Here is an 18,955-nt window from a genome sequence, read left to right on the forward strand (position 1 = left end):
TGTTCCTCATGAGGAGAGGCATCTCTGTGCAAAGTTTCATGTCTCTACGACATACGGGGTATGAGATATGCCCATTCAAAGTCTGCAATTTCAATCAGTTGCTACAGCGCCCCCCTTTGGCCAATTGATGTAATATTGCTTCATTTACATCCTCCCATGACCCTCTACCACTGTGCCAAATTTCACATGGATTGACCAAGTCAGTGAGGAGAAAAACGTGGAACAGACACACCCACAGACAGAGTTTTCGTCATTATATAGTAAGATATAAGTGTTTCATGCATATAACTAAAAGAGTGCAAACAATTCAACAGTCAAAGCCATGAACATGAGATTTACGTCATTACATCTTGAACACAGTCTTACTCTGTCATGATGACGATGCATATTGAAATAAGCTGCCTTACTTGACTCTTACTAATGTACTATGGTGTGTTTTGCTTTAAGAAAATACTTAAAACAAGTTGCTCTGCACTAGCAGTAAGTTCCGGCAGCAACACTACACTGCATTACTTGTACTGCTTGTGTTTCCCACTTCTCTGGTACACCTGTTCATTCACTGTGTTGACGGAGTTGGTGCAGTGCTGCTGAGCTGTGGTGGATGCTGCTCTAAAAGCTGAGGTCTGGCTGGGGATCGCCTGAGTGACTTAGGCAGAAGTGTTGCCCCGGCAACAGGACATCCTGGCACTGCTTGGTGAAAAGGCCTTACAAAAGGGGACACTGACTTCACAACACAAACAACTCTGCTGTTATTGCTGTCGCCTGTTCTGTGGGAGCTAGTCACTATCTTAGCACCACAATGAACGCAGACAAACAATGCAGGCATGTCGTGGATATGTAACGAAGGACGGCTGATTGTCCTTCAGGGTCTGATGCTTCTTTAAGTGTGTGGGTTAGTTTGTGACATTCAATAAATCCATTAACCACGCAGCATGACGGAAAAGTGAATTCAATTTTAAATAAACACTGACTTTTACGCACACGCCTTTATCCACGATACCTTAGTTCTTCTTTTAAAAAGGCATAATCCCAATATGACACACTGTGGCATTAATAGAGCTATCTGGAAGGAAGCATCTGGCATGGCGTTTGCCTTTGCCATTTTAAAAGTGAAGAGCAAAGCACCAAATTTCAGCAAACTGCAAACAAACTGCACACAAGCCTGGTTCTACAGGGGTACAAAAGCGTGCATTACACCCTCAGTTGAAATTTAAATAATAAATGCCAAGTGCGAGGCTGTAGGTTGGGCGCACAGACCATGTAGGCGTCTCCATGTGAACCTTCTAATTTGGTTCATGTATGTGCAGGAGCGCAACACGCAAAAGGCCCGAAGGTGAATATAGATCAGCAGGTGTGGTGATTATCTCTCTCAGTCGGTCACATCACTGGTCTCAGAGCTCTGTAACAGCTGTGCCAATCACAGCTAATTGTGACAACGACAGCTCAGCAACTGAAAGCTTTACCTCCGGAAATGTCTGGATGGTTCAGAGCGTCACAACATGAACACGCATCAGCACAAATCTGTACCCAAAACCAGATGGAGTTTGATTTTCCATAAGGTAGTTACTATAAAAACCACAGAAATAAAAAAATAAAGATTGATTTAGTGAAATCATTTGTATGATATTACACGACCAAAGCTATTTTAGTAATAATAGTAATTAGTTTATGAGTCAGGTGGTCGGCTGTGCCAATTTGGAGGGACCATGTGATTTTTTAAAGGTCTCTGTCATTAGTGATGGAAAATGCATGATAGCATTGCAACAATTGGAGCTTGTTATGTGCTATTACTACTTTTCATCCCTCCATTTTTCCATTTTACACATATAACCAGTATAAAAGAGGGTAACCTTCACACAATACCCTAAGTTCATGTGTCATTGTAAAAATTTAGACTTTAATCTATCTACTAGTAGGGTAAATTCTAAATGCCTCTGTAAATGTCTTTATAACTGATGTCACGTTGATCTGATGCGCCTCTGGATACTTGAATCATAAAGGGCACAAAAAGAGCTTTAAAATAATATCTTATATAAATAACAACATTTCTTAGCAGAATTAACTTATCTTACCTCGTACATGGTCACACAGTGTTTGCACTGCGATGTGTTTTAAGGATATAGACCCTTTCACTGTTAGTAAAAACTGTTTTTTGGTGGGCGGGGCTTAAATGGAGGCAAAACAGTTCTTCACAGACATTAGCCAGTGCTAGCTAGCAAGTTCTGTTGGCTTGTTTTAGACAATGGAGGAAGATGATGGGAGTGGTGCGTTCGGAAATACTCACTCTGAGTGCACTTTGGCATCATATTGACCAGTTGTAAATTCGTAATGCTGTCGGAATGAACCGTTCAGTTATACAGAGCACAGCAGTCTTGGAGCACAGTAAATGTGTGATTAACTTCACCTTCGTTAATTCATATAAAAACATAACGTTCCGTTTCTTCAACCAACAGGGCTCTCATTTTAATGTAGAGCGTAAGACTGAATTTATGAACGCACCATGTCAGGTCACTCACTATCCGGGAGTGACACCACGAGTGTTACTTGAACAAGTAAACACTGACCAACGGGACCAGACTGGCCGACCCGTATGCTCTCACTCAGTGGATGGATGAAGTCACAGGAAGCTTTGTGGTTGATTACTGTGCCAATCTTACAAAGGAGGACGATACTTGAACGGTTTCCTCCAGTTTGTTTTGCTATCGAAGCTAACATTAGCTAATGCGCTAAAAAGTTAGCGTTATGGAGAAATCCAATATTCCTCTTAATACCTTCTCAATTTCTTACTATGTGGACATGATAACCCTTAAGACACATAACGTTATTCATCCCTGCAACAGGAAATACTTTTTCTCTAACCTGATATGAAGTGTGCGCTGCACATGTGAACATTTTTGATGATCACCTCCGTCCAGTCCTTTCGTCTTATCACATTTAACCATAGTCTTAGGCCCAATTCCAATCCGGCCCCTAAAGACTCAAGCCCTGAACCCTCACTGACTTAACTGACGTCAGCTGTAAGTGATTGAGTGTGAGAGTCTGAAAGGGCTCCGGATGCTACAAATAGGAATGGGACAGCACTTATCCCCCTCTCTACAAAATGTTGTTAACATTGGCGGCTCTGGGCGTGATCATTTATCGGTTATTGTCATCATATAGCCTATTCCACACACAAAGAATATATATCTATCTATATATATATATAGATATATATATATATATTCTTTGTGTGTGGAATATAACCACTGGTATTCCTCTGACTTCATGTGTGTTTATGTACCATCTTAAATCCTTGTTAATGTAATGTTTCATTGTTTATCTATCTGTTTTTTCGCTCTCCTTCCATAACGTTACCGTTTGCATATCTGCCGACCGTGTTTTCATTTTTTTTATAACACTTCCGGTGTTCCGAGGGCAACCCCTGTATTTGACGTCACAACGCTACGAACTGTGGGTAATTTCCTTACCGTAAGTCCGCATCGATGCTGACCTACGGTAAGGGGGCATAAAGGGCTCACTCACTGACTCACTGACTTGACGATTTGACAATGGGACAGCCCTCACACACTCACGCACTTCACATGAACGCGCCTCTAAGTCAGTGAGTCTGTAAGGGATCAGATTGGAATTGGGCCTTAGTTTTTGTTGACGGGCAGTGGCGGCTGGTATGTGATGAAATTTAAGTTTTGAGCCATGATTCCTTCTATTCTGGCTCCCAATAACACAAGACGATATTTTAAGACTCCTATGTAGCCTACAGCCCTGTGGTGGAGAGTCGTGTTTGGCCTCCTGCTAACAAACTGACGTCATTTTGATGTTGACCCTGTATGGTCTCCTTCATACAAAAAGCGGAATATGGAGTTTTAACTGACCAGTCATATGTGTGTAGAGGTCTGTGTGGTTAGACTACAGCCGCCTGGTGTCATTACAGGCGCTTTGATGAGGGCAAACACAGTGAAAGGCCGTGCGAAACGGCACTGCGCTCAGGTGTGGCATTTCTCAGAGGCTGTGGATTTATGAACATATCAGTCCTGTTGTCTTCAGACACTGCAGGAACTTCATGAACTAAGGGAGCTTTTCATACAGTATGAAGCAGCTGTAGACAACTGATCCTGTAAGAATCACCCACATTCATTTATAGATCAATGCAGATTGATTCACTGACTTCCCTGCTCCTACCACATTAAATATTATTTTCCGTGCCAATTTTGGTTGCAGAGAGTTAATTGAAATAAATTATTTATATTTTATATTCTACACTATTATTCAGCGCTGTTGCCGGCCTACACTAATTTCAGATGCACCCTAAGTCATTTTGTTCTGGAACAGGGCCTGACTGCAAACTCAGTGAATTAATTGAACACTTTTTTTTTTTGTATTTAAATCATTTTATATTATACAGTTTTTGGGCAGCCCTTTATTGTGTTCAATTTTTTTCTTATCTGGTTTGCTGCAAGACATTCCTCTTCAAGTACCAAGAACGCAGATGCAATATTCAGCTGTGCAGTGTGTGTGTGTGTGTGTGTGTGTGTGTGTAGAGGGGGGCATTAAAAGGCGCTGAATGACACTGACATACTGTATACTCACAAGCCTTGGACCCTCTTCATTCACCTCACTAGTACAAAGAATGCCCTCTGCAACCCCTGTCAGACTGCAGGCTCCATCAAGCAGGAGCCAGTGAATGAGAAAGAGGAAGACGGTGTGTTTGTGTACTCTGTGTGTGTGTGTGTCTGAGTGTGTGTGTGAATATGAATCTCTCCCGGAGAAAGAAAATGGGTAGAACATACTGTTGCTCACCCAGATATTCCTTTGTCTCAGCCTCTTACTCTCTCCATTCTTCTATCTATCCATTGAGAGCAGAATTGGTAGTGCTGCAGCACCGAGCTAAAATCCACCAATACTGTCATATTCACAATAACCCACAGGCAATATTCCATATAATGGAAATCACAGTCCTTGGTTTCCTGCTTGCTGCTGTTTAAATGCTCATAAAACTAAATGGAAACCTCTGACAGCACGTTTTCTATTAACGGCATCCGATATAACTCGCCATAAACGTGGTCACTGTGCCTCCATCTTCCTTTAATGCCTCCCACTAAAGTCCAGGCCTGCTTTATTTTGACATCAGCGTCACTGTCATGGAGTCGCAGTCTGATTAATAAAGCTAATCGCTCTCCCTCAGTGGGTTGGTCATACTGCAGTAAAACCTCTTTATGATGAACGGCACATGTGTGCGAGTAAAGACATCTTACGCTCTTGGTAGGTCGTGAAGAGGATGCGGAAGCGGCTCCTGCGGCTGGCCTCGTCCGCCCACATGCGGATGACGCCCAGCGTGGAAACCAGCATGATGTCGTTGGCCACCGTGGAGCAGAACTTGCTCTTCAGGTCTTCCACCGAACTGAGATGAGACAGGATGAGATAAGATATCCAGAGTTTATTATCAAGTGACATTCGCTGCAAATCTCAGTGTGAATCTCAATCACCCATAATGCACTTTTTTTTAAAGGCCCATTATCACATGATCACAACTTTTTATTCAGCTTATCTTAAGATGACTCATTTTATTTTTTGGGGGGAGCTCATATTTGTCATTAATGATTCAATGATATCCTTATCTCACAGTATCAAATACTGTTTTCTTTAATCGTGATTTTAATAACTCATTATCTGAAGATAAAAATAAGGTGGTTTTGCAACTGGCCCATTAAATTGTCTTCTGGCTCTCCTACTACAGAAACAGTTTGATACTCTGGAAAATCCTTGCTTTCTTGCAGAGAGTTTGATGTTCAGTGTGAAGCCACTGCCAGCAGACGGTTGGCTTTGCTTAGCATTTACACCAGCGACAGAAGGAAAGTTCTCTCTTTGAAGATAACTAAATCCACCTCACATCTTTAATAAAGCTCCCTAATTTAACACGTTATAGTTTGATTAATTGCACAAAAACAATAAGTCGTGGTTTTACAGGGGGTTGGCCAGGTGCAGCGACTTCCTGGAGGCTCCACTGATTGAGGCAGAGGTAGATAGACTGATTAGAGGTAATGATAAAGACTCCTCTCCGCAGTGTTTTGGTAGTTGGGTGGGCACCAGAGAGCTTTTGTCATTTTGACATGATAACGATACTGCGTCTTTCTCGGTTCATGTGACGTCGGTTAACTTGCTAATCTTCCTCAGAGAGCAGGTAAAGTGTTACGAAATGGGGTCCAGAAAAGTGGGCTTTGTTATGTAGTTATGTTGTTGTGGCCTTATGTAATATTTAAAAATAATAGTAGTAACAGCATTAGTAAAAATACTTAAAGATAAACATAGATTATTTTTCTTCCCCCATTTGTGGCGCCCCCTATGGAGGATGGTGCCCTTAGCATCCGCCTTAACTGCCTATGCCACAGGCCAGCACTGGGTACTGACGTTACATGTGTTGGGTGTAAGCTATAACATCTATGGGTGTATGTTGCATTTGATGTTTATAGATGCTGGGCTGCGATTCCCTGAGCAGAGGAAGAAAAGTTGTCAAATCTTGTCATTTCTGCTAAGTATGTGAGGAACTTGTTTGATTTGAGACAACACTACCCTGTCAAAATTTGCACACCACGCAAGTAAGTACATAGTGTACGCAGTGTACTACATGTGAGTGTACTAACGGAAGTAACTAATTTGAGACACAAGCCCCTTTTACACTGCCAGATTTTCGGCAAATGTTGGGCCGTTTTGCCGGCAAGCTGTGAGCGTTTAGACACAAAGAGCCGGATTGGCGAGTTGATCCGAAGTGCCCAATTTTCCGCCGCGTAGGAGTAGACATATTGGCGGAACCTTTTTGGTTTATAAAGAACGAGGCGCCCTTCCACCTGTTGAAGACTTGTGGGAGGAGCTGTTGATGACACCGCACGTGCGACCCACTGGCGGTGGATAAACAGGAAACAGCTGATAGCAGGAATTAGTGAGCCGCTAGTAGCAAGAGGGAAACGCAAACCTGACAGACACTATAAAGATGAGCAACTGGGGAGACAAGGAATTGCGCGCCCTGTTGTCCACGGCAATGACGAGGCCATTAATCGGCAGATGACGGGGACGGTGAAGGACGGGCCAACTTATGAGAGAATCGCCGAAGGACTGACCAACTCGGAGTACGTCACTTTATGTCACACGCTGAGCTACATGTTTTGTTACTTGCTCACGCCAAACATTCTGTATAAACAAAAGTAGGCCGGCGGCATTTTGCTGCACTCCCCAATTTTGTTTTTATACTGCCAATGCTGAAAAAAAGACTGATTGGGCTTTCCTGCAAATTTGCACAATTCCTGTTTAAAAAGGGCTACAGCTTGGTGTTTCGTCCTCAGTGTGTTACCCAGTAAGTCATGTGAGGCTAACCTGACATGAATAGAGCAAATGAAGTGTAGCTTTTTGAAGCTTTTAATTCTCTGTCATGAGATAATTAAATATTAAAGCCTTCACACACAAAAAAAGCACATTTATAAGCTGTCATATCAAGGAGATGATTTAGTCATGATTACAAGATAAAAAACCACTATGAGGCCCCTTTGAGCCTCTGTATAACTGATGAAAATGAGAGGTTAAAATGTCCCACCTGCCGCCATCATACACCGCCACAAAGTTGCGCTTGCATTCGTTGGAATTGGCCATCTCATAGTCGAGAAAACGCAGGTAGATCTGTCCAATGCAGGGAGGCAGAGAGGAGGGGGAATACAAAGAGAAAAATCAGACATCAACTGAGGAAATTTAAAGATGTGGACATGACAGAAAGAAAAAGGTGAACAGAAGAGATTTCAGCTCCTTCCTATTATGGCCCGTGCATCTTACTCATTATCCCAGTGCCTGATATAGCAGCTCTGTAATGAAATAAGACTGACAGACTGCAGCTTGTACAAAGTCATTACATTCGCATATCAAATGAGGACTCAGAGACGGACAGAGTCTATTAGCTTTAGACTCATTATCCATATCTGTTAAGATAAAGCATTACACAAAACCTACAACCTTGTTACACTTTAAAGAGACCTTGGACATTTTGCCACAAGCTTTGAATGCTCAAGAGACAAAACGTCATCCACTTTGAGCTCATTTTACATACACTTTCTACACTTTCTTTGAAATTCACTCCAAACACATAGACTATATAACAAAGACTTTCAAACCATGACAGATATATGGACTATTTTATTACCCTAACAATCTCCTGTTGAATGAAATATCCACCTTGCTATCCACCTTGACTCTTCGCAGCAGCTCTTTTACGTGAGACTAACACTTCCTTACTGCCTCTGCATCATTGTCTGTCACTCATTCATCAAGCTGCGATCGCCCAATCACAGCTATGGTTCCAGTCGGCTGGGCACAGCACTCGCCATCATTACGGTTAATGAGTGGACCGCTCCCGAACTGTGACAGGGAAATGTGATGCTTCAAATGCCCAAAGACGAAAGCTGCACATGGAGCAGGATAATGGACCTTGCAATGTCAACTCGGCTTCAACAACACAACGAGTGAAATGGATCGGAGGGGAAAAACAAGCCGACCAATTCCTCTCCGAGATTTCATGTTGATGTCAATAATCTTCTATCTTATAAAGATTTGTCATATTCAGCCACTCTGTGGGCTTTGTTGCAAGAATAACGGCAGTTTCTATCTTCAGTGCTGTGATACTGGAATGAAATACTGCTTAATGTCACTTTCAGCAGTGTGTACAGTATGTATATGTGCTGCACATGGGGATTTTGTGCCTTTGCTAACACTAATGTGTATGGACTTGTATTGATATTAATGTCTTGATCCCTGCAGTAAGGGCTGGAAGATGGACGAGGCTCTGGAGACAATTTTTTAGCAGACGTCAAAGGGGAATGCTGTTGAAGTCTATCCAGCACTGCATGAATTTCCAGCACAGTGCCTTTTAAATGGGATTAAAATGTTGAGATGGTGGACATAAAATTTGGTTTCTCAACAGGGTGGATGAACTCACAGACATAACGACTGAGTCAGTGATCTGAGAGGAGCGTCACTTGACATTGTAGGAAGTACAACTCAATAGCCAGAAAAATGTTGGCACTGTATGCTTTGGCAAACCGCACATACATTACATTTGTGTGCATTACAATTGCCACTGAGAAAGCAGCAATATCTCTTTAAGAAACGAACAGTTTTCATGGTACTAACCCAACAGGAAACATAGCGATGTCTTGGTGAAAAACAGCTGCTTTTTGTTGCACTATCCCTGGTGGGAAAACGGTAACTGGTCACTAAAAAACACCCACATGTGGTGGCTCAATAGCTGCTGGAAAAACAGCAATGACTCGCTAAAACTGTCATTTGTTGGTCTCAAGCAGTGGTTTGCAGCTTAGCAGGCATCATGCCTTTCAAATGTGCGGGCGTCTCGCCTCAGTGTCACACCAGTAACTATCCCCTCCACCTTCCAATGACAAAGTCAGCACATATACAACATCACTTTTCTTCCGGAGGCTTGAGGAAGTTACATATAAATGTGTTGCTACTTTTCAGAAATATGAGTGACTTGAAGGAATCTGTCAGCAATCACCTACACTAAGAACAAGTGCAGAACAAAGTGGTTGTTATGGATGGATGATGTTTAAAAATGACTTCATAATGCTACTTTATTAATACTGATACTTAGGGTGCTTTCACATCTGCCCTGTTTGGTTCGGTTCAATCGAACTCAAGTTCATTTGCCCCCTAAGTGTGATTTGTTTGGGCAGGTGTGAACACAGCAATGGCACTTGGGTGCGCACCAAAACAACCGGACCAGGACCTTCTTGAAGAGGTGGTCTCGGTCCGGTTGCAAACGAACTCTGGTGCGGTTTGTTTGTGGTGAGAACGTGTTCCAAACAACTGCAGTCACATGACACATTGTTTGTGTTAAACATGAGCATGTTACAGTCCTGGAGGATTATTAATGTGCACCTCCTCCTGTACTGCCTTAATATGCACATTCAGCACATCCAATGCATCAAAACACTGTTTTCTAGTTGGAGCCGCGCCTCGTTTTCAAACTGTATGGTTTGACTAAAATGAACAATGACAGCAATATAGTCCACGATGAACAGCGCTAAAATCAACCTGCGTAGTTGTCCCTCCATTGTGACATTAGAAAGTGTCACATTTATCTTGCAAGTGTACTCTTCTTCAACGTTTTCTTTACTTCCTGGATTTTTCCCGCATGGAAATTCTGACCAATCAAGAGCAGCTTTCTCACACAAGGCATTTTATCTGGTCCGCTTGTAAATGCTGCCATGAGAACACAACTCTAGACAATTATGCACCTTTGTGACAATATTGGTCGCTGATGCAGACCAATGCAAGACAACTCTAGGTCTGAAAGTATCTTGAGTTACCTCAGGATGAGACCATTCTTGGTGCCAATGGAGGAAGCTTTTATCCTTTAAAGAGGAAACAAATGTTGCATTCTATATTTTTACAATAACTTTCTGAGCTATAATAAACAAAATATAGATGAAATGGTGAATCGATGGGAGAAGGACCTGCAAACTGTTTAGCAAAGGGATATTTGGGGAAAATGTATCTGAGCCTCCCACTCCCTTTTTCTGTTCCTACACAGACAACACCAAACCACCTCAAATTTTAGATAAAATTGACCCCAGCAGGTCTCCTCTTTGTACCAAATGTAAAGTGGTGGATGGAACTTATTATACAATATTTTTGGGACTGTTCTGAAATCGCAAAGAATCTGCAATTAGCAAAGGGGTTGAGAACAATTCTGAAATGTAGTAGTTGTAAAGATCCTGGACAGTTTTTATTGGTACTTCCATCCAAAGCAGGAGTCTAAGACTCTCAGAGATGTAAGGTATATCATTTAATTGAATCCAAGAAAAACACCCATCAGTAATGCAATGGAAGAAATCTTCAGTATACTTCCCATGGAAAGATTCAGTGCCAAAACAAAGGAAAATGGGAGCAGTTCCTTAAATGTATGGCAGCCATTAATACATCACTGACCCAGTGATCTAAGGAACTTAATTCAAAGAGGAAGCACTGCAATGGACTGGAAAGCTCCAGAGGCCCCTCTGAGATTCACCTTATGAATAACTTGCATGTAAACAATAGTGCATTGGGTACAGAGTGGCCATGTGCATAAAAAGTGTCTTTCTATGGTTAATGTGTGTCTATAGAACTATAAAGGCATCATTACAACCTCCCTTATTTTATTTTATTATATTCATCTATAATTTTTTTTTTCTCTTTCTCTTACAGTTTTACTTACAGTAATATTTACCTGTGTATTATTTTACCAACCTCTGACCTGTTACAAAACTGCTGAATAAAATGGCTTCATTCCTCATGGCATGTTGCCAGAGAAGACTGATTTTAAGTGTTATTGTAAAGGTTATAACCAAGGTTAAGGTTCCAGAGGCCAGTAATGAGAAAATACAAATGATGTTAATTAGGTCACTTGTCCTGGTCGTTCTATCGTCAGCCAGTAGCAGCCAAATTAGACACGAAGTTTTCCACCCACAGCACAAAGAATGCAGTTACTGCAGCAGTCTGTAACCAATAAAAGCTAATTTAATCAGGGGAGACTAATTACAAATACAAAACATTGTCGATCAAGTGTACACTCGACTTTCTGAATGGACTTCATCCAGCGGTAATGGCTGTTTAAAGCGATGAACCCAAGGTTGTTAAAAAGCATAATCCCCCATCTTGACCATCATACAGTAACTAGCTCTGGATGGAGTCATGAGAATACTGCTGCTGATGGTGGGGAAGTTGGTGTCTGGATTTTTGATTGAATCCAGTGATGGATTGCCGTAACACAGCGGTTCTCAAATGATGTGCCACGGCAAACTGGTGACGTGATGCCGTATATATCTACATATGAAGCGGATCCTCTCCCACAGCCATGTTGTTCTACAGTAGCTCAGAAGGGACAAACCAAACACAAGCTCTAGATAGGGCCATTCACATTTTCATGTCAACCACCGAAGTTCTCCTACACGCTTGGCACATGGGAGAATCTTCCAACACATTATCACTCCGACCTCGTCACATACGTTTGGTCATGGACTTTCCACGTCCACATACAACGTTCAAGGTACCCTGGGTGCGTTGCTTGTTGACATTCTGGGACACCATGTCAAGTTCTGCCTGTTACATACATTGTCTTCTTTCAAAATATACTTCTGTTTTCACAGGAAATTTAACGTTTACATACAGTCTCTTTCAAAATAAATGCACTATGTCAGTACAACACCGTGAATTGGAATTTTCTGTGTTTTTTTGGGGTTTAGGCAACAAAGAAATGTGGTTAGGTTTAGGAAAAAAGAACAGGGTTTGGCGTTAGAATCTTACGGGATGCAAACACTGCTGTCTTGGGTGAAAGTTGATGTTTGCTGGACCCATCTACCAGCCCCACTCGGACTTTCAGCGCCGTAACTTTCGTCCTTGCCCTGCTGTGTTTCCCCCTGACGCCGCCTGGCACTATTCAACTATAATGGCAACCAGCTGCATATCATGGCAACATTGAAGGACGCCTTTTTTCACTGGCAAGTCACTGCCAAAGCGCCGGATTTCGACGACTTCAGAGTGAGACCAGGCTCGAATTTTCAGTTCTACAACCTCATCATTGGATGCCACTAAATCCAACACACTGGACCTTTAAATCTGCAGGAATCAATAATCATAGGTAGGCCTATAGTTTTTGTGCAGTTGTCATTTGTTCAGTATTTTGGTTTGGGACTAAATACAAAAAAGCACAACAAAACCAAACCCCAAAAATCTAATGACATTCCCATCAGCCTCAGCTTTACCTGGTGTTCAGAGCTAATTAGCGAAAGTTATCCAGCCAACAAGATAAACCAAGATAGAAAGCATGGTAAACATCAGACATGCTTAACATCAGCATGTTATCATTGTTATTCTGAGCATCTCACAACATTAACATTAGCATTTAACTCACTGCTGTTTCTTAGAACAGCGTTACAGAGCGGCTGACGTGGCTCTTGACACTTGGTCCTGTTATTATCTGTGACATATTTCAGAGCTGCACTAATGCACCAGCACATTAGGTTACTTGCTACGTGAGGTGAGGCCAAACATGATCTATCTGACTAAACTCAAGGTCTTTTCACAGCTTATAAGAGCTCCACATTAACGTCAGTGAGGAGCTGCAGTTGTTGGTGACTCCTTGTGCAGCTTCACAAGAAATAATGGGTAATAATTGTTCTCAAAAAAAAAAAAGAAAAAAGATGAGAATAATTAGGACTCTCTTCTTGTTGTATCACTCACGTTACAGCTAATGGGTTTCGTCCTTCATGGGTGTATTTTCCGAGATGATTTTAGTAAAATAGGTGCAGTGGTGCAATCGGAGCAGTGTGACAGAGATGATAATCCTTGATGTATAGATGCAAAGTAAATCTAGAATCTATAGAAACAGCACAGCTCACTGAATCTATTTACTTAGCCCTTTATCTAGAAGATGAGCACCACAGATGTACTACTGTATCTAAAAATCCCACTACAGTGCTGTTTTCCTGCTGCCAGTGTAAACTGTAAAACCTGAAACACTAGTGCAGGACAGACAGAAATGCAGCTTCTGGACACAGCTCCCGTTTTAAGTGCTGATATAGTTGCAGGCTAAACTTGAAAGAGCCAAGAAACAAAAGCATTTTCAATTATTGTTACTTGGCAGAGGGGGGGCAAACACAGTGATAAAAGAAAAGGTCCCTACCTCCATACTGCCACATACACCCTTTTTATGCTGTGAACAATGACAGCCAAATGGTCTTGGATCAGAATGTATGGTTTTTATGACATGAAATGGTGGAAACGGTTTCACAGACTGCACTCGTTCACATTTCCTTCATGTGCATCCTGCTGAGTTTAAGCGGGGGGAAAATAATAACTGCCATTCTTCATGCCTGTGATATCAGAGCTCAACCTTTGCATTCACTAAAGCGATGTCTGATGGATGCCGGTTTCTAGCTTTGACTGGAAATGCCATCAAGAGGGCATCATTATGTGAGGGAGACATGCACAAAACAAACAGGCTACATGAATAAAAGCTGTTCGCTCTCATTGCCGCACTCTTCTAACTGACCGATGATGAAGAAAAATCAGCCTGCAGATGGCATCACAAAGCCAAATGACGGCAATGGATCAGATAGATACAATCACCAATTTGTAAGGCGAGAGATTGGCTCCAGCAGGAAAATAGGCTGCCTCTTCATTGATTCTGCAGCGCCCAATAATGACGCAGAATCCATCACTGACTGGGGGGAAGAATATGTTCTCACTGTTGCTAAAAGGTGCCCGTAACGGTGTATGTGCTGTTCATTACAGTCAGAATGAATGTCCATATTCTGGCCATTATCTTCATGAAAAGATGCGGGGAGGTGTCAGACGGTGCAGGCAGGTGTGGTGGAGAAAAATCCAGACAGTGTAAAACAGACAAGACACAAATGATGTCTGTGGGAAATGCAGTAAGTGTTATGAGTCAAAACGAGGCGAGTGAAAATATTCCTCGACAACTAACAGCTGTCAGCTGAATTCAGACAGATGTCCAAACAGAAACGCCAAGAAGAAGAAATGATACTAGAATAACACAATGTTTTGACGAGAGCTGTTATTCAGTTAAAATGTGTATGTATAGCTTAGATTACGAGCACGCCTACTGCATATTGTTGGTTTTTTTTACCTTACTTTGGATACCAGTAAAAGCTATTAATTTGTTTTTGTTTGTTTGTTGCAAAATCCATTTATAGGAAAACATTAAAATGACACGCGTTGGTGTAAAGCAATCACATTATGGCATTAAAACTGGTGCAGTGCTGTCACTTCTGGCAACAACACATGGTCATTATTGCTTACTTGCAGGTACATCTTTCAGCCGGTCTCCCCTTTCCTTACCTTTCACGCCATCCCTCTCTCTGCCATCTGCTATCTCACCCCTAAACTTCCTCACCATACATTTAGATCTTTGATAAAAATGCATTATTAAGTATATCTTTCCCTTATCCCCTCCTTTCCAATTTTTCCTCCTCCTCTGTCCCCCCTCTTCTCCCTTCTCTCTGGAGCGCTCCGGTGCAGTCTAATTAGAGCCTCCGGTATAGGATGTCATTATCTCTCTGCTGTTTCTGGCACACTGGGTACAGTGCAGTACTGTATCAGCATAAGGAAATGAAAGCACGCAGCACATGCACGGTGATGCGGTGGGTGGCATCCTCTGCACCTCCTTAGCTGCAGTAACATGCGAGCATGTGTGTTTGGAAAGACAGGACAGTAAGTTTTATGTGTGATATATAACTGAGTGTGAACAGTGGTGGTGGAGGTGGGAGCATCAGGACTGTGTGTGGGCCTGAAGATAGATTTGTGCTAAAAAATTTATTTGCTGCCTTGTCCATCAGTGCCAATGACTGTCAGCTTTTGGCCCATGACTTGCCTTGTGAGACACCACTGCAGGGCGAAATATGACACTGATTCAGACCAAGGAAAATACATCATACTGCCAGGCTCAATCGCTCTGTCGCTCTTTCATGATCATACCCAGCTTTAGCTTCACACACACACACACACATACAGGGGTGCATGCATGCCACACACGCAAAATTGACTTATGGTTCTCTTTTAGTGCTGTAGCCGCGAGGCTGACTTACGCACTCCACTTAGAGGGACTGAGGAATCAATGCTGCTTTTTGCATCGACCGTAACATTTAACCGAGGCCAGGGTCCCTCCTAATACCAAAGTTGCATTTATTGTATGGCTCCACATGAGTGCTGATGATGGAGAGAATGTGGATGACGCAGTCTTAGAGTTCTTGTGGCCTTGTGGCTGAAAGTAGCTGAATCCGAAGGACACATCAGAAGAGAATCAAGGGCGTTAGCTGGAAATGTGCGACCCGAAGAATATGTCAGATAAGAGCTAAGCAACTGCCGTGGCCATGAATCACAGTCACACCAATATTATCAGCGGGGCATATCACAAGTCTGTGTGTGTGTGTGTGTGTGTGTGTGTGTGTACAGTACAAGAGCCTGCGGCACAGTATGAAGAACCTGCATGAAAAAGTACCATTACCCAAATCAGAGTTTCCATCAGGGGTGGAACAAAGTTTAATAGCTTCCCTAATGTGGACTGTATGACTTTAAAAAGATCTCTCTACGGTGGCCTAGGATAACATCTTGTAACATTAACAAGTGCTGAATTAGTGAAACAAATAGTGACACGGTTGAGCTGACATTGCAGCTGGCTTATCTCACCCCTGAGAGAATGCACACACTCTGAGAACTGAACTCCACTAATAAAATCCTATATACAAAGGCACAGTCCCATTTCATATTCTTACCCCTACCCCTCGTTTTCAAGTGCTACTTTGGCTCTCAGAAAGAGGAGCAAGGGGCAGTCTAGTGGTTGAAATCTTCCCCTATGAAAAGGGGCAACCCTTCAAGACCCTGGCAAATCATCGGTATGCTGGCATTTACGGAAACAGATGCTGCTAGACCTTGCGAATATGCCGTCTTCTGCTGTGGTGATTTCTCTTGCGTTGGCTACAGGCAGCCTTTTTACGGTTGTGAATTGTTCACAACTTACGTTTCACTCTATCGATGAATCAGACAAGTCTAAAATAAAAAAGGACACTGCTTCATTACCAGGCCACTGATGAGCCCTGTAGACTAACATTAGAAACACGTGCCTCTACCCTGCCCATCTGCACTGATATTAGAGGTGCAATAATGAGTGCAGCAACTTGACTGATAAACTTAAGTTAAATTTGGGGTGTTGTATGTCATAAACGGGGGGCGTGGGGGTGGGGAGGCGGGTGGTTACAAGATGGAAACATGCCAAAATATGGGAAGGTCATGCACAAATCATCATTAACAATGTAATGTAGGCTAGCTAGCAACTGAGATATCGAAACCATAATACATTGAAACCACATTAAACTAAGATATTATGATGGTAATCACTTTTTAAAAGATTTATTAACCATTGGCAGCATGGTGGTGCAGTGGTTAGCATTGTTGCCTCACAGCAAGAGCCTTCCAGGTGCAAACTTGGGGTGGGGGGGCCCCTCTGTGCGGACTTTGCATGTTCTCCCTGTGTCAGCATGGTTTTTCTCCGGGTACTCCAGCTTCCTCCCACAGTCCAAAGACATGCAGGTTAATTGGTGACTCTAAATTGCCCATAGGTGTAAATGTGAGTGCGAATGGTTGTCTGTCTCTATGTGTCAGCCCCGTGATAGTCTGGTGACCTGTCCAGGGTGTACCCTGCCTCTCGCCCAATTTCACCTTGGATAGGCTCCAGCCCCACCACGACCCCCAACAGGATAAGTGGTTACGGAAAATGAATGAATGAATGATAACCAAAAAAAATACATTTACTGGTGTCTGTTGTTAACCATGCGGACATCTCGTTGATGCTTTCTCATGACACTTGGTTTGGAGTCTCTGAAAAACCTTTGTTTAAAGAGCCATGTGGCCCTTCACTTGGCCCTACCCCGCTACCATGTCAGTGAAGATTCTCAGTAATCCAGGTCATGCTAATCATAAATGCTATAGCATGGACAACTGGACTTGTTTGTGCTTCTTGAAGACGTTTCACCTCTCATCCAATAAGCTTCTTCAGTTCTAAAGGACTGGTTTGGAGTCGCAGGCTTGAAAGTCTGTGTGGGTGTGAACCCTTACAGATTCGTTGAGGTCACATGGTAGCTCTGAGTTTCAGAGTCGTCAAGGTCACATGTGAGTCGTTGACCCATCCGGCCATCTTGTGTGTCGTTAGGGTTAGATGGGTCCAGGTGAGAATGGGTGCTAAGTCGTCTTGGAAGGGATCCCAAGACTGCTTTGTAAGTGGGTGATAAATGGTGTCGTAGGCCACCTCCTCTGTTTAACAATGGTCGTTCCAGTTTGACGTAGATGGCTTTCTTTTACGCCTCTTTCAAACCATCTGTCTTCTCTGGCCAAGATGCGAACACGGCTGTCCTTGAAAGAATGTCCCTTCTCCTTTAGATGTAAATGGACAGCTGAGTCTTTGCCTGATGAGCTGGTTCTCCTGTGCTGTCCCATGCGCAAAAAACAATGCGACAAAACAACGGCTCCCCAAGTGCATGGCACTTCCCAGACGACTTAACACCCATTCTCACCTGGACCCATCTAACCTGAACAACACATATGATGGCCAGGTGGGTCAACAACTCACATGTGGCCTCAATGACTCTGAAAGGGGTCACACCCACACAGTGGTAACAGCCTGCGACTCCAGCCCTGCACCAGTTTTTTAAAACTAAAGAAGCTTCTTGGATGAGAGGCGAAACGTCTTCAAGAAATGCGAGCAAGTCCAGTCGCCTACGATATAGCACTTAAGATTACCCCTCTGTCCCAACAAGGATCAAGACACCCTACCTCTTGATGTGAACTTGCAAAACGAAGGGATAAAGGATTACTGGTATGGGCAAGGGGTGTATTGGGATTGGACCTAAGTCACTGTTTCATCTATATTGATTTTATTTCTTGCAATAACCTTTTTTATGGTTCAAGGAGGTTTTTCTATACATTTTGACATTTTGTGCCGACATATGCTAAAATGTCGGAAAAAAATGTTAAGCACTTTTAAGCCATTATAACATAAATTGCAGATCTATTTTACATCACAATTTATAGTGTAATAAATGTGACCAAACCCTTTAAATCCTCAAAATGCAGGCTTCATAATACCCTCTGTCCTTGACTGAATTGTTCTAACCATAAAAGTCAATGTAAAAATGTGGCCTTATTCCATTAAATCAAACCCTGCAAATTCACCCAGAAGAGGGCCAACACTATTTCAGGAGCAGGTTTACTGCAGTCATGGACTAGACTGTTCTTGCGTATATGATCAGACCATATAGACTCACAGGAGAAGTTATAGCGTTTATAAAGTTTGGCCTTTTGCTGCACTGCTGCACTGCCCTCTGGAAAGTTTTAATCCTGTAGCATTAATGCA

General features: G+C 42.6%; 1 protein-coding gene across 3 annotated transcripts in view; it reads right to left on the bottom strand.

Annotated features, from left to right (window-relative positions):
* neto1l (neuropilin (NRP) and tolloid (TLL)-like 1, like) overlaps positions 1 to 18,955 on the bottom strand; it is a 119,609-nt gene that overhangs the window by 23,490 nt on the left and 77,164 nt on the right. For 2 of the 3 annotated variants that reach the window (XM_050056273.1, XM_050056274.1), the window contains exons 7-8: positions 7,583 to 7,665; positions 5,253 to 5,398 (exon numbers count right to left, since the gene is read on the bottom strand). In XM_050056273.1, the coding sequence (XP_049912230.1) occupies positions 5,253 to 5,398; positions 7,583 to 7,665 (229 nt within the window). Of the gene's footprint in view, positions 1 to 5,252; positions 5,399 to 7,582; positions 7,666 to 18,955 lie in introns of those variants that run through there. The other variant, XR_007570663.1, reaches the window with a different exon arrangement.

Source organism: Epinephelus moara, chromosome 11 (genome assembly GCF_006386435.1).
Source record: "Epinephelus moara isolate mb chromosome 11, YSFRI_EMoa_1.0, whole genome shotgun sequence".
Lineage (NCBI taxonomy): Eukaryota > Metazoa > Chordata > Actinopteri > Perciformes > Serranidae > Epinephelus > Epinephelus moara.